This window comes from Oryzias melastigma, linkage group LG5 (genome assembly GCF_002922805.2).
Source record: "Oryzias melastigma strain HK-1 linkage group LG5, ASM292280v2, whole genome shotgun sequence".
Lineage (NCBI taxonomy): Eukaryota > Metazoa > Chordata > Actinopteri > Beloniformes > Adrianichthyidae > Oryzias > Oryzias melastigma.
Window position 1 is genome coordinate 10,180,195 of NC_050516.1, and position 16,611 is coordinate 10,196,805.

At 40.9% G+C, this 16,611-nt stretch overlaps 1 protein-coding gene across 1 annotated transcript; it reads right to left on the minus strand.

The window, feature by feature from the left end:
• Window positions 1–694: 694 nt before the first annotated feature.
• Window positions 695–8,003, minus strand: LOC112145065 (keratin, type II cytoskeletal 8). Its single transcript, XM_024270065.2, has 9 exons — window positions 7,496–8,003; window positions 6,484–6,692; window positions 6,304–6,364; window positions 6,131–6,226; window positions 5,885–6,049; window positions 4,275–4,400; window positions 2,968–3,188; window positions 2,853–2,893; window positions 695–1,746 (listed from the first exon to the last, which is right to left on the minus strand). Exons 1-9 carry the CDS (start codon window positions 7,934–7,936, stop codon window positions 1,493–1,495), a joined length of 1,614 nt encoding a protein of 537 aa, XP_024125833.1. The 5' UTR covers window positions 7,937–8,003; the 3' UTR covers window positions 695–1,492.
• Between the last annotated feature and the right edge of the window lie 8,608 nt (window positions 8,004–16,611).

The window sequence follows — 16,611 nt, forward strand, 5'->3', positions numbered from 1 at the left end:
AAGAAAGCTAGCATGTCACTAAAATACTAGCTTAACTCAGAATTAGACGAAAAAAAATCTCATTAGATAACAAATTAGCCAAAAATATTAGAATAGTGCTAAAATATTTGCTAAACTCGTGAATAGCCAAAAAACCTCATTAGATGCTAAATTATCCAAAATGTTGGCATATTGCTAAAATGTATGCTAAACTCAAAATTATCCATAAAATCCTTTAAAGCATTCACACAGTAACAGCTGTAAGTGGATGAGTAACGCTGTTAAGATACAGTTAACTCTTGGGAAAGAGGTGTATTTGCTTAAGTGTGGATCAGATTGATTACTGTGATTTAACGGTTAGAGTTTGACTTGAATCCTCCTTGTTCCTTCATGATTCAGTGACAAGCTGGATTTTAACACCAAACGTCCAACACAAATAAATAAAACCCATCTGTTCCAACTTCATGAGTGTGGAAACACCATCCATCCATTCATCTTCTTGACCGCCTTGTCCCTTTCGGGGTCGCGGTGTAGAAACACATGCTTATGGGATTTCTTTTAAAATAAAAGTCCCACTCAAGGTTAGCTCTTCTGTTCACAAGTTTTTCTATTCATTTTAGGTGAAACCTTTGCAGCTTCTCTTAAAATGCTTTGTGTACCGAGTGTGTGTCCTTCTTTGTGGGTACAGTTTTTTTTTGTGCAGTTACTTCATGTGTTTTTTTTTTTTTTTCAAATCTCAACTTGCTCCAGTCTGCTCTGATGTGTGTCAGCGGTACATTCATAATGGCAAACAATAGGTGGGATTTGTGAAGTTTTTCTGTCTCTATAACTACGACTGAGATTGTGTGGTCCAGGGTGGGGCGTCCCCTCCTATTATTCCTGCTCAAACCTGTTCCTCTGTGGGCTTTAGACGGCTCCTTGCAATTTACCGAAAGTGAGAAAGCTTCTGTTAGTGAATCATGGACCTAACTTGAATCATTCAACTGTTTCCATGAGAAGCTTGTTGAATAATGTGTTTTAATGTGAGTTAGTTTAAAATCTCAGTAAATGAATGGTGATAAATGATAGTGCTTGAGTTGAGGAACCATTAGTTCACAGCTAATGTTCCAGGAACCAAGCAGGCTCAAACTTGCCTTGTTTTCCATGAGAAAAATGTTGCTAGCATATCCTCCATTTAAAAAAAAAGTTGTGCATGTGTGTGAAGTGTTTTGATGAGTAAAAAGAGGTTTAAACTTAGAAAATTTCAAGTATATTACAATGTTTTGGAAAACAGGAAGAACACTGTACTCTTCAGTAGGATTACTTTTTCAAATTTTTATTTTGCAAGTTTATTTTCCCTCCCAAATGGACACATCAGGATTCTTCTTTTCCAGGTGTGATTTACAAGGATGCCATCTGCTGGTCAATGTTGTGTGGTGCATCTTTGCCAATGAAATGATTGACCAGCAATAAGGTAAGGTTAGCCAAACCAGCTAGTGGGTACTGAAGAATTATTTTTCCTGAACTCTAAAAATCACTCCTCAGTCACAGCTTGAGGCTCCTCCTCCTCCTGCTCCTTCTTCTCCGCAGCTGCCATCTTCTCCTCCGTTTCTTCCTCTTTCTTCTTGTCTTCGGTCTTGATCACCACCGTTTCGGTTTTGGTTACGGTGGTACTTTTTACCTCCGTTCCCCCCAGTGAACCCCCGCTGGACTTTATCCCTTCAAGAGAAGAGCTCACGTAGGATGGAAGACGAGAGCTCTCCAGGCAGTAGGCGTTGTAGTTCAAAGCTGCAGGTCAAAAGCAAGAGGTTCAAAATCAAAGATATATCGAACGTGTCAAAGTCAAGGCCGGGGGCCGGATCTGGCCCTCTGGGTAATCATATCCAGCCCTCCAGATCATTTTATTTTATTGTTATCAATCAACTTGGATAATTTTGAAAAAAAAAATATTTTTATGGAGAGTAATATTCCTGCCTTTCTATTATTCAGAATTATGTTAAGAAGTTAGTTTCAAAGTTTTAAAAATTGGCATTCTGCTAGCTTTTTGGACTATTTTGGCATTTATCAAGATCTATTTTAGAGTTTAGCTAATATTTCCACTACATGCTAGCTGTTTTGGCTAATTTAGGCTTTTTCCGTTTTTGGGAGGTATTTTGAAGTTTAGCTATTTTTTAGCTACAGGCTAGCTGTTTTGGAAAACCTAAGTTTTATTTTTTGTTTTTCAGGCTAATTTGGCATTTAGCTAATATTTTAGCTGGATATCAACTTCAGCATTTTTAGCTATCAGCACTAGCATCTTAAGCTTACAGCACTCACACTAGCATTCATTCATTCATCCATCTTCCAGACCACTTCGTCCCTTTCGGGGTCGCGGGGGTGCCGGAGCCTATCCCGGCTACTGATGGGCGAAGGCGGGGTACACCCTGGACAGGTCTCCAGTCTGTCTCAGGGCCTCAATCACACACACATTCACTCTCACAGACACACCTAGGGGCAATTTAGAGTCACCAATTAACCTATGAAGCATGTTTTTGGACGGTGGGAGGAAGCCGGAGTCCCCGGTGAAAACCCACGCATGCACGGGGAGAACATGCAAACTCCACACAGAAAGGTCCCAGCCGGGATTCGAACCGGGGCCTTCTCGCTGTGAGGCGAGAGCGCTAACCACTGCGCTCACACTAGCATTATCACAGGTAATGGTATCTATCTAGATAATAATTATTATGAAAAGTTATGGTTTTAAAGTTTAAAAATGTAGTTTTAGAGTGTTCAATAAATGTTTATGCTGTTTGGCCTGCAACCTAAGGTGTGTTCTGGATTTTGTCCCCCTGTGCGATTGAGTTTGACACTCCTGATGTATCGGGTAACAGTGACTGAGTAGAACAAGTACTCACAAGTCTGCTTTGTCACGTGGGTCTTGATTCCTGTGGCTAACCTTCATGAGAAACACAAAACAAAGTGCTTAGCATCATCTTCACTGTCGGAACGCTCCAACAGCATGCAGCTCACCTGATCTCCTCTCCTTCCAGCAGTTTCTTATAAGTGGCGATTTCAATGTCCAAAGCCAGCTTCACGTTCATGAGCTCCTGGTACTGACGGACCTGCAGGGCCATATCCTGTTTGGCTCTCTGCAGAGCTTCCTCCAGCTCTCTGATGCGCAGCTTGGCGTCCTTCACTGCCAGTTCACCGCGCTCCTCCGCCTCTGCAATCTGGGTTTCTAAGCTGCTTCGCTAAAAAAGCAAAGAGGAAGAGTGAGAAACAGCTCAACCAGCATAGACACTCTAATGCAGGAGTTCTCTAGGTTTTTGTAGCTGGGGGCCAAACTCTGTGAAAAAAGTGGATAAGCAAAAAAATACTGTTTTAATAACTTCAATGACCAAGTGTCATTTGTACAGTTAACAGAGCTGAAGGGCTTGCTACGCCGGGTCATTTCCAAAGCCACAACTGTTGCTAGCTTCTTCACAGGATTTTGCCATTTTTGTAAACATTATCTGCTGTGCAGACAATGGTTATGTCAGAATTCTCCCCAATCACTATATAGTCCACTATTTAGTGCGTTCGCCTATTTTAGTGCTGCCCAGATCTACTAATTCCAAAATTGACTGCACCAAAAATTTCCCAGAAGTCTGTGCAAAAAACTAGCGTGCATCGATGTTCATTAGATTAGCGAATATAGACCACAATGCATTGCAGTCAAACAATTTTGAACAGAGAAACGTGTTTAAATGTAATTTTTGAATAAACCATCCACATTTTCACCATCAGAACACAGTGGACTCATAGATAACCGTCCTGAAATGTTGGTATTGATTCGATTTTCACTTTGTGAAATGGTGATGTCATGTCAGGTGTTTAGAAAAACGAAAGAAAAGTAGTGAGCATTGTGTCCGCATTGCCTTTAAAATCCAGGACACTAAATAGATACGGACTTTATAGTTTATTAGAAGTTAGAGATTAGGGTGGGAATTCAGACACAACTCATTTCTACTGCAGTTGTCTCGATCCTTCCTTTCTCCACAGAAGCAGAGTCATAGAAAATCTTGTCTGCCCTCTAGTGGTAAAATTAGTACACTGTACAATTGACACCTTAGTGCAACTACCTCTTTATTCCTGCAGATGTCGCTAGAAACCACAAACCAAAAAATATTTTTCCAAGCAATGTACAGCTGGTTATGATTTATTGAGGGCCACAAACACTCTTCCTGCGGGCCGCACTTTGAGAACCCTTGGTCTAATGCAACTCAGTTTAAAAAATAATTTTCACGAAAGAACTACAATAGTGTAGAAGTGTTTGTGGACATCAGTTTAAGCCTCACCTGAGCTTTAACCATGTCAATTTCAGACTGCAGACGCATGATCCTGCGTTTCATGTCAGCGATCTCAGCTTTGGTAGACTTCAGGTCATCCCCGTATCTTCCCGCCGACTGTTGCATCTCGGCATACTGGAATATTAAAGATACACAAAAGTAGGAGGGGAAGGAAGGGAACCGTTAAATACAAGGCAAGTCTCACATTCTTGTTTTTTTCCTCATTCATACAGAAAAGTTGAGTTATTTTCTTATTTTTTTTCTGTTTTTGGATAATGGCACAACAAAAAACATTCTTTCAGTTATTCTTTTCATATTTTTATTTAGCTATTTTTGCTGGCTCACTATCAGAATCTGGTCTCATACCTTTCTAAAGCCTCGTCTCCACTGAGCAGTTCGGTAAAGAGTAGTACGGTACGGTCTATTTAATTCTGATGAGTGTTTCCACTCAGTTAAGCTTCACGTCTGTTTTTACAGTGCATACGTGGTGTAGACTGCTAGCATGTCGCTAGCTCACCCTCTATCACACCGTTGCCAAGGATGGGAAAAAACATTTTCAGTCACAACAGACCAGGTCTTGCTGTTGTTTGCAGGCATTTTCAATATAGACCTATGGCCAAAAGAGTGCACAGGAAACTGCAAGAACCAGAATGCTTACCAGAAGTTGGTAACATTTGACTTTCTGTCAATCAGTGGGTGGCTACAGCGGCTCCGCTCCAACCGTTCCATTCCACTTTTCCATGGACCTAAAACTGATAGGGGCCCCCAAAGAGGTATGGTTCTGTTCTGTTTAATGGGTCCATTTTACAATGGAAACACTCAAAACACCAGACCGGATCGTATCGGACTGCTCAGTGGAAACGAGGCTCACATTTTTATGCGGCACCAAATCTTTGGCTTTCGTCTGGTTCATGTTAAAGAATCGATGTTGTTCATCATGTTTTGAAACTTTACATGAACAGGGATTGACCTTTTGACCCCTTCCTATGTTGCTTTTCTGCATCCAGCTGCAGACACACCTCTGCTGCTCACATCATTGAATATCTGATAAACCAAATGGAATCCAACTCTGCTTTTGCAGCACTACTGATACACACAGTGGCATGTCCTAAGGGGTGTAGTTAGACACTTAAGACAACAAAGAGGAGAAATTCGTATTCCTTAGGGCCACTGTGTCTTATTTTGTTAAACTAATTCTGTATTATCAGATTTTTTTGTCCTTCATTAAATATTGTAAATCTTCTAACTTGTATACTTTTAATTTTGTTTAGTTCAATCTTCTCCTAAATAAAGACAGGGACAACAATCGGGTCACTGAAGCTTTGAGGCAAATATTTTACAAAGATTTCATCAAATAAAACAGGTGCAAGCAAACAATCAACATGTGCAAATCTTATAACAGCAGAACATTATTTTTGTATATATCTTAATTAAAAGTCTTTAAATGTGCATGCAGTATGGAATGTTTGCAGTGCACCCATGAAGCTGCTTTGATCATATTCACTAAACGGACAGAAGTATTTGGAAAACTATTTTAAATTTTCCCCTACGTGATTCTCAATTTCAGGTACACATTGCTTCTTGTGGGGTTCTTTAAATAAAAAACAGTTGGTTCTGACCTTGGTCTGGTACCAGGACTCCGCCTCGGCTCTGCTCCTGTTGGCGATGTCTTCATACTGAGCGCGCACTTCTGCAATGATGGCGTCCATGTCAAGATCACGGCTGTTGTCCATCTCCACCACGACGGATACGTCTCTGATCTGGATCTGCAGCTCCTGGATTTCCTGAATCGCATCGTAAACCCGTGTAAGCACATTGGCGTCCTCATGATTTCAGTCATTAGTGTGAACATATGAGTGCATTACTGCATCGTAGAGCTGTCTCAGGAACTCAATCTCATCAGAAAGGGCATCTAGTTTGGCTTCCAGCTCCACTTTGACCATGTAAGCTGCGTCTGTGTCCTTTGAGGATGGAGAACATTTAGAGATTTACTTCAGCCCCCAAAAACATAAAGGTTTCCTAAACTTTAAAAACAAACCTTCTTCAGGAGGACAAAGTTGTTCTCACACTCGTTGCGCTTGTTGATCTCATCTTCGTATCTGAAAAACAGAAAAATGGGAGATGTTAGAGGAAGGTTCTCCTTTTTTAAGACTAGTTGAGCAGGTGACCAAACCCTGATTGAAGGTGTGTTTGGAGAAAGTTGGAAAAAAGACCTCACTTGATTTTGAAGTCCTCCACCATGCCTGTGATGTGGGACAAGTCAGACTCCAGTTTGACCTTCTCGTGACCCAAGTTGTCCAGCTGCGCGCGGAGCCTGGCGATGTAGGCCTCGAACATGACCTCGATATTGGACTGGGACGTGGTCTGCTCCTGCAGGAGTTTCCATTTGGTCTCCAGCACTTTGTTTTGCTGTTCCAGGAAGCGCACCTGGAAAAAAGGAACCGAGCTCTGGATCTGGATCGGTTAAACTTTGAAATCTATGGAATTTATTAGATGTGTTGGCAGGGCCACACTTGAACACAAGGTGGCGCCATGTACCAAGTTCTGCTGTCCAATGCTTCAGCTCTGGGTGGGGTCTGCCAGTACTCAGCAAACACAATGAGAGCTTTAAATCCTGAGCTTGCTCCTGATGACAGCGGTGAATGTATGTAAGAGAAAACTTTTATTTCTCATCCTGTATGATCATTTCCTCAACAGCAAAACCCAATTATTCATCATCATGACAACTTCTGCATCTCAAAGTCATCTCTTTCCTGCGGAAACATTTAAAAATAATGGTTGTTAAGCAAACAGAGCAACTTTTGACCACCTTTGAGCTATTTTGAATGATTTTCTCTCCTTTTCAGGTTTTTATGACACTTAAACTGCCTTTATGTGCTGTCTATGTAAGTTATGAGCTCAGACTTTTCTTAGCCGGAAATTAAAGCAACACTGTGAACTTTCATAGGCATATTTTTGCAGGAAATTGCTTGCATGGTGGATTCATTCCCTCCAGCCAAAGTTGATGCTCCTCTTCGTGTCAGCAGTGACCTGAAGTGAGCTTCTCATCTCCGCCCTATCATCTCCTCTGAGCCTGAAAAAAGCATCCCTCCAAAGAGTGAGGATCGACTGGATTATGATGCTTTGAGGATGCCCTCCAATGTGAAATAAGACCTTTCATTCCTATTTTTTTTTCACCTTTAAACATTAAGTTTTGAACTTCACATCATTTTTCTCCTGAACCGACTGACCTTGTCGATGAAGGAGGCAAAGCGGTTGTTCAGGGTCTTGATCTGCTCCTTCTCCTGGGTCCGGATCTCCTGGATGGTGGGGTCAATCTCCAGGTTCAAGGGAGCCAGCAGGCTCTTGTTCACAGTCACCGCCGTGATGGGGGCCACCATGTCGTTGCCCATGCCCCCCCCGAAGCCCACGTAGCCAAACTCCATTCCGCCTCCTCTCTGCCCCGTTCCTCCAGCTGCAAAGCCGCCGATCACCTTAAACCCCCCAGCGCCCACGGCAGCACCGCAGCTACCCACGCCCCCGTAGGAGCTGCGGACGGCGTAGCTCTGCCTGGCACTCCCCACACCGTGACCTCCGTAGCCAGAGAAGGAGCGGCTGCTGTAGCCCTGGCTGGGGCCCCTGGAGGAGGACACAGTGGAGAGGGTGGTGGTCTTCAGAGCTCTGACAGACATGGTCACAGGGGGAGTCTGAGGGGATATGAGAGAAAAAAGTCTGCAGAAGGAAGGAGATCTGGGCAGATGGACCCTCCCTGGTCTGCAGGGGCATTTATAAGAGCAGGGGTGGGACCCATCTGAGGTGCAATTGGCTGCAGCTCTTGGTAGAGTGGGTATGTGTGTGTGTGTGGGGGGGGGGCAGTGAGGCAACCTGTTCCTGTTACACATTAACAGCACATTCAATGCAAATGAATAATCAGGGATCAGATTTACACAAAACTGCTGCAGAAACGCCACAAAAAGCATATATTTTTGGTGGCTAAAATACTTTCCTGATTTGTTGTTATGAAAAAGCCTTGAGGTGCATGAACGTCTTCTCTTTATTAAACTCAGAAAGTCAACCCCTGGGTATAATGATCTTTTTTACAGCCGTATTCTCTAGCAGAGACGTGACATCAGGGAGGCTGAGCTGTGTTTGGTCGGTGTGATGCGCGTTTTACTGTCGTTGGCCACTGACTGTATGTCTCACAGCTGTGGCACTATTTGATCCTTTACCTTTGACGTCTCCGTGTTTAATATGGAAGTTATGAATAATGCGTGCATGAAATATTTCAGAGTTTGCATTAGAAACAAGCAGAGTGACTCTTCTGGTCGGCGCCTGCCTGGGATCGATGACCTGAGCTTTGCAGACACCAAATACATTCTTTCCCTATCAGTGAGATGGAGAACAAACAGAGGCTGGTTATGCTTTTATCGCTGAGCTCCACCTTAGACGTAAAGAATCCCACTTACAGATATATAACGTTCATTACAGGCGTTTACAGGCGTTCATTATGTTTCCTTATCAGAAACATTCTCGTGAGTCACCGTCTTACTGTTTGAATTATAAAACACTTTATGATAAGGATTTTTTTTTTACTTGAATTATTCTTTTTTGTGTCAAATCCTTAAACAATCATGTTGCATGATGGGAAATTAAAACAGGGAAAGAAAAGTTTTCATTGGCTGGTCTCAAATCAAACTTTATTTGTAGAGCACTTTTCTGACAAAAGTGATTAATATTAACCCTTTAACACCTGAGGCGTCGCCACTGACGCTTAAACAAAAAATCTTTGAAATCTTTGAAGGAGAAAAGTAGAGATTGAGTTAATAGTTGAAAAGTTACAGTAAATCAAAGAACATAAACATTGGAGCTCAAGTGTTAAAGTCCCCCAAGGAACACTTTTTTTTTAATTAAAAAAACTTTCCCAGTAGTGTTTTAACTAAGACTATGAAGTTTTTAATCCAAATCCTACAACCTAAATGTGTTAAATGTTGATCTGAAACCTCTGTTTTCAAAATCTCCTCTGAGGGGGCGTGGCTTTGGGAGCTGAGCAGAGCCGCTCCGCCCCTTTATCTGAATTCATTGTGTGTGGGATCATGGTTGTATGTGTTAATGGAGGGGAGGGTGAAGGGTGCGTTTGGTTTTTTAGCACTTTTTTAAATAAAGTTTGATTTGATTTGAAAATGGAGAAATACTCAGAAATGCAAAAATGAAATGATTTATTTTATTTCATTTGTTCTCTTTCATAAGAAAAATGCCAGAAATAAGTTTAAAAACAAACAAAAAAAACGTGATTTTCATCAGAGGGGGATCTTAAAGGGTTAAAAACCTTTTTCAAATTTTAAAGTCAAAAACAAGACAAAAAGAAAAAAATATAAAACATCTACACACACACACAACTCAATAAAATATAAAATGAGACACAAAAATGAGATGCAAATAAAAATAGAAATCTGGCTTGATACTTTGTGGAGGAAACAATATATCGAGGACCTTAACTTCACTCACATTCACAGAGGACGCCAACATAGGATCCCTCAGGGACCCCATTCACCAAGAACATATAATCATCACTGGTGCTGGGCAATAGAAAAGTGTCTATCGTGACATTTCTCTTCTATCCTTTCTATTTCTTTATTTTTACGTAAAAAAATAAAGTCAGAGAAAAATAAGTAATGACATTTTTGCCTATTATTTTTCAGAGAATAACTGAAAATATACTTTATTGTGTTATATCATGATATATATTGTCATTGTGATTTAAAATAATCTATATTGTGATATACAATATTTTTCCATATTGCCCTGCACTAATCATTGATGTGGTTACTGAGGAAAACGCCGGAGTTAAAACAAAAATGTAAATAGTAAAAACAGAGAATAATGCTTTTATTTTACACACAATGAGAAGGTGCTATTGGTTTAGCCTTTAGAACAAATTTCAGCTGCAGGACGTTTGACTCAACAAAACTTGATGATTTCTCAACCCTCTTCACCAGAATAGGAAGCTGATTTAGCAGAGTTTGCCTACTGCACTGAAAAAAATAACTAATAAGATTTACTTAAGAAAATCCTCGTAACAATTTGCACTAACAATTCTTGATTAAATTTTACTGCATTTATGAATATAAAAACTACCAACAACAATCTAGTAAAATTTACCTATGTCCACAAGTAAGGTTATTATCAAATCTTAAGTAAATAGAGCAAACATACATTTCTCTGATAAAATTTACATAATTTTAATCAATGGTCCGGAAGTGATTACAACAATTTGAAAAGTAGATCTTACTAATATACAATCGAAATTTTTGATTACTTATAAAAGATAAGTAAACTTAACTTCTTTACTAGAAAAATCTATGTATTTGCATAATATTTGAATTATTATGTAAATATTACGAGGAATAATTAAGTATATATATCTGATGCAAAAAGTTTGTTTTTTCAGTGTGCCTGAAGCTTCCCGTGAGGCCAGAGATGGAGGTTTGTGTGAAGCTGCTAAATGACACAATATGACGGGAAAGTGCCGAGAGAGACACGTAGATGTGACAAGTCAGAGAGGGGCTCTGGTGAGAGGAAGAGCCGGTGAGGGCCATGAGAAGACAATTAGCAAAGACGAGAAACATATCTGTTGCACAACCACTCACTGACTCACTGGAATTCTCACTGAGAGGGGAGGAATGCAGAGAAGTGTCCTGTGTTAGTAATGGTGTCACCACTTTTATTTTGAAGTTTTGTCAAAAATATTTAAGTAAAGAAAAATGAAACATAATTCAGAAACTTTCAACGCATAAATCATTTATTTTGTACGGAGAGAAACTAGACTCATCTATTTGTGTGTGCATAACAGGTTTGTAACGATTCAGTTAAGTCACAATTTCTATTTTTTTTTCTCAACACAATGAATTAAATGTATTTTAAGGCCAAGTGTGTATTCTTTTTTCCTCTTACATCAAACTTTCTGTTTCCCCACTAACAGAAAGGATTTAACACAAATAAACAATTATACATGATATTGAAATGATCACAAATATACTACACTCGGTTCGTGTTGTGCTCCACATGTGATGGACCACTCTGCCACCGCTCAGCCCAACCCCCCCAGCCTCTGCGCGTGCACTCGCCCATGCTTGCACTTAATGCAAATGACGGTTCATGTGAAGCTTACAGAGAAAAAAAGGCAGAGAAATCTAAAGAGAGTTAATAAAAAAAGAGCATGGCTCCCAGGAAGGACTCTGAAGGGAAACAGTCGTGAAGCCGCGATGTCCCCCATGACTGTTGTCATAGTAGATTGGTCAAAGCTGCAGTAAAGTTGCTATAAAAATGTAAAGTTGCAGAGTGAGGAACATATTTTAGGTTTTGCTTGAATTTGCACTAATAGTTGCAATCATAACATTGCGAAATCCTGGAGGGACTGATTTTTGTGAAACTTTTTACTCCGAAGGAGCTACGAGAATTTCCTAGGAGAGAAGAGCAGTTGAACAGCATGCCAGCCCATCCACTACGCACACACACTCACAGTGAGCCTGCATGGAGAAATGTTATCAGCTCTGCATTTCTGAATTTAGGCACAGTCGGAGACGAACACATTTTATAATTTTCTGCACCGATGAACATGTTAAGAAGTTTGAATTGTTACATTCTTAGTGCGTAACTCTTGATTTGTAACTTATGCAATACATGTTGTGTATAACCAATTATGTATTAATGTGTGCAAAAAGTACAAAATATATTTTACACATGCAAAACTTTAAATTACAACAGCTGAAAACTAACTGCACACAAAAATCTTTAAAAAGTATGCATGAATCGCCTGATGCACAAAACTGCATAAACACACAGATCAGATGTTAGACTCCTTCAATGTCTCAAGATTTGTGTGTAAAGTGTTGTGTGTGTATAAACTAGATTTTGTATTTTGTAATTTTTGTACATGTGAATACAAAATTGCAAGTGCAAACAGTTATGGACAGAATGCATTGTATGAGTTACAAATCAAGAACTACGCACAAACAAATACAAAGTTACACACAAATAGACAGGCGCAAGTTATAAGTCAAAAATCACACACACCCACACACACACACCCACACACAGGTAGACACAAAATACAAATAAAAAAATAAAAACACACAAAGCAGATGAGGCTATTTTCTCTCCATAATTTTGTTGAGCTTGAGAGCTGGACGTTAAGGAGAGTCCTGCCAAGCCTCCAGAGCAATCTCAATAATAAGCAATAAAATGAACTTCCGGCGCCACCCTGCATCCACTGTTCAAACAAAGAGCGTCATCCACAGACGAGAAGGAAAGTCTACAGCATGGAGATCCAGAGCGGTGCAGCAAGTTCCACCTTTTCTTCCATTTAAATATAAGATTTACGCCCTCTAGTGGAAATATTCTATATCTGCATGTTTTTAATGCAAAAAAGCTAAAGGAGAATATTTATTTTTTTAATGATTATGTAAAAAAATGTGAACAGAAATTTGAAAGAACTTCTGATTATAAAATCAGCCCAAAGCATAACTTTATTAATTAAAGAATTTAAGCTATTTTGTGTTTTATGAAACTTAATAAGCTGTTGTTTATTATTTTAACAAAAAGACTGTCACAGACTCTTGTCTGATTAATAAAAATAAAAGAAAAGCATAAACAAAAACACTATTAATTAACAAGAACATAAATATTAATTCAGACCACCGTAAATAGTGATTTCCAAGCATTTATTCACTGATATAAAACAGGTGGTGGTTTTAATTTGTTTAACATTTCTTCTGAATCAAAGTAACTGAATAACCTGACTTCTAGATCCCACACATTTTACATGTTCCTGTAGTTAATGTTTTCTTAGTGAGCACATACAGCATTCCTCATTACTATTGTTCCTAGCTCGTGTATAAACCTTTAAAAATATAACAAAAACGGTTCTGGGTTCTTAACTTTTAAAAAATAGTTGCTTCATTTCAATTATTTTTTTCTGTTTATTTTGTGTAATTTGAGAAAAGAAAAACATTAAGTTTAGGCTGGTTTGAACAAAGGGAAAGACTTGCTGCTTTTTCAAACTTAATCTAGGGCCCTTTTTTAAACTTTCTATTGAATCAGTGCTCAAAGTTCTTCTGGAACAGACCATACAGTCAAGTGGGATGAGCGGCGACCATCCTCGGAGACAGGCATATGAGGAGGGTCGCCAGTACTGCTTCCCTTCATGTTTCCTGTCCCTTTGGAGAGTTATCGGACTGCTCGTCTTTGTGCCTGTTCCTGAGGAGGGGTTTTGATACCCCTCACATCTGTCTGGCTGCAGGAGATCTGTCTTTTGGACTTTTGTTTTGCTCGTAAGGGTCCCCTCCTCTTGGGTGTTTTGGGCATCTGGGATTTGCCCTTTTGGGGAGGGGTACTGTCAGGATTCTAGTGTTAGGTTTGTGATGTTCTGTTTTCCCTTTCAGTCTCTCTAGGTTCAGGTTAATCATCCACATTTAGTTAATCGACCTCAGTGTATTTAATTGTGTGGTTTTCAGTTCCTCAGTGTCAGGACATCTGTTTTGTTCTGACACTGTTTTGGGGCTCCATGATGTTTTTTTTCTTTGTTTTTTGTCATGTTTCAGTTAATTGAATATTTAAAATTTCTGCCGCCAAGCCTGGTCTCCTGTGTTTGGGTCCACCATTCTACGGCTTTAATATACTTTCGGCCTCCAGGTGGCACTGTTGGCACTTTCTTACCCAGCGGCCATGGGTGAAATAACCCCCAAGTTAGTCTGCCCTGGGCTTTTTTTGTGTTAGAAATTCCCAAGAGTCTTCACGGTCACTTCTGATGCTTTTAGCGGCTATTTTCAGCTAGCCAAGATGGAGCGACAACGGCAAACGGATAAAGTCTAAAGACCAGCTCCATGTCTCTCGTTAGGATTCCAGTTTGCTGTTTGTTTTAGATTGCTCTTGTTTTTCAATTAAAAATGGCCAGTGAGGCCTCAATGTTAAAGGTTTCAAAGACAAATGTTACTTTCTTTTTATTCTTACTAATGTGTGTTAGCTTAATGAATACAGAATCAAAATAAATACATTAAACAAAATTCTTTATTTTCTCTGTTTATTTCATGAGATGCAAAAAAAATATTGTATTTGGCCCACGGACCGAGATCCCATTTACATTTTGGCCCTTTGAGTGAAAAAGTTTGGGTACCCCTGATTTGCTGTACTTGTGTTTATGATGTTTAACTCTTTCAGTTTGAATCAAATAAATAAGAAAAACACCAAAGCGTCAGTTAAATATTATAAATCCCTGAAAAGTGGCACAACATATAAAACAATTTTTAAAGAAAAGAAGAAACAATCCTTGCAACATCCTATAAACCAAAAAAATAATGCCACAAGTTCCATCCATCCATCTTCCAGACCGCTTCTTCCCTTTTGGGGTCGCGGGGGTGCCAGAGCCTAACCCGGCTGCTGATGGGTGAAGGCGGGGTTCACCCTGGACAGGTCTCCAGTCTGTCTCAGGGCCTCAATCACACACCCATTCACTCTCGCATTCACACCTAGGGGCAATTTAGAGTCACCAATGAACCTATGAAGCATGTTTTTGGACGGTGGGAGGAAGCCGGAGTCCCCGGTGAAAACCCACGCATGCACGGGGAGAACATGCAAACTCCACACAGAAAGGTCCCAGCCGGGAGTCGAACCGGGGCCTTCTCGCTGTGAGGCAAGAGCGCTAACCACTGCGCCACCGTGCAGCCCGATGCCACAAGTTATTTATCATTATAAGTCATTGAAAACAACTTTCAATAATTCATAACCTCTTTTTGTAACGTTAAAATCTGTCCAAGACCCTAGAAACTAATGTGATTTTATCTTGTTGTTTTGCCTCCTGAATTCTCTCATTCAGGAAAGTTTTTCATTGTTGAAATGATTCACCTCCCCTGAAAATGATTGAGGACCAGCTGACAGCTCCTCCTCTTTTAGGTCCTCCTGTGAAATGTCATGCAGCCAAAAATGAACATGGCAAGTCGCGGAGAAAAGGCTTTTTACATTCACCTTATTACAGATGGTAGAAGAGCTCGTGTTGAGTGTGTTCTTGAAAACCACGAAAGAGAAAAATGAGAGAAGAGAACCCAGCGTTGTGACAAGGATGTGCCACAAACTAGTTTTGAGTCTTCCCAGCCAGGGAGGCCATATGGGCCCCATATGATTTAAAAGTGGGTAGAAAATGTGGGCCCCCGAATGGGTTTGCCAACAGTTTCCATGGTGACCCCACCTTGGCTCAAGTGGGCACTCAATGGGTTGGCTCCCTAAGCTAGCCAGACACTCAGTGGACAGTGGAGCTCACCAGCTCGTGCAGCAGAGCTTGATAGCTCGTACCATAGAGCTTGATACAGCGTATCTCGCTAGCTTGCTACAGCGGAGTTCGCTAACTCAATACAGCAGAGGTCACTAGCTCGGCAGAGTGGAGTTTGCTTGCTTGTACAGCAGAGCCCGCTAGCCCAGGGGAGTTTGCTAGCTCACTACAATGAAGCTCACTACAGCGGTGCTCACTAGCTCAATACAACAGAGCTTGCTGGCTCATACAGTGAAGCTTGATAGCTCGCTACAGTGAAGCTCGCTAGCTCGATGCAGCAGAGTTCACGGGCTCAATACAGCAGAGCTTGCTAGCTCATACAGCGGAGCTCGCTAGCTCAATACTGTGGAGTTTGCTAACTCAATACAGCAGAGGTCACTAGCTCAACACAGCGGAGTGTGCTTGCTCGCACAGCAGAGCCCACTAGCCAAGTACAGTGGAGTTTGCTAGCTCACATCAATGAAGCTCGCTACAGCGGTGCTCACTAGCTCAATAAAGCAAAGCTCGCTAGCTCGTACAGCGGAGCTCGCTAGCTCGACCGGAGCTTGGTAGATCGCTACAGTAGAGTTGCTAACATGCTACAGCATCCAACGGGAAGGTGGCTAGCATAGCGAGCCAACCCTCGCCACTGAGTGCCCTCTCAAGCCAATGCGGGCAAACACAGGTGTGGCCACCACAGAAACAACAACAAACCCAATCGGGCCCACATTTTCTGCCCAAACCATATGGGGCCCACTTGGCCTTGCTGGCTGGGTTCAGACAGAGTTAATATAGCTTTTTAAGGTATTCAGTCAAGCATGTCTTTATGTGCCGCAGGAGAAACTCATTGAAGGCTGCACCAGACAGAACCGTGATGATGTGGCAGATTTCCATGTGACTATCTCCAGCATCAGTGTGAGTACCAGAGAATCCCCACACTGCCGCTAGAGCAGAGCTCCTCCTTTAATCACTAGAAACATTTTTATTTCTCACATCCACTCGACCACATGTGGGATTATACATTTATTGAGGCTTTACATCAATAAAATCCCTCCATTTGGACAGTTA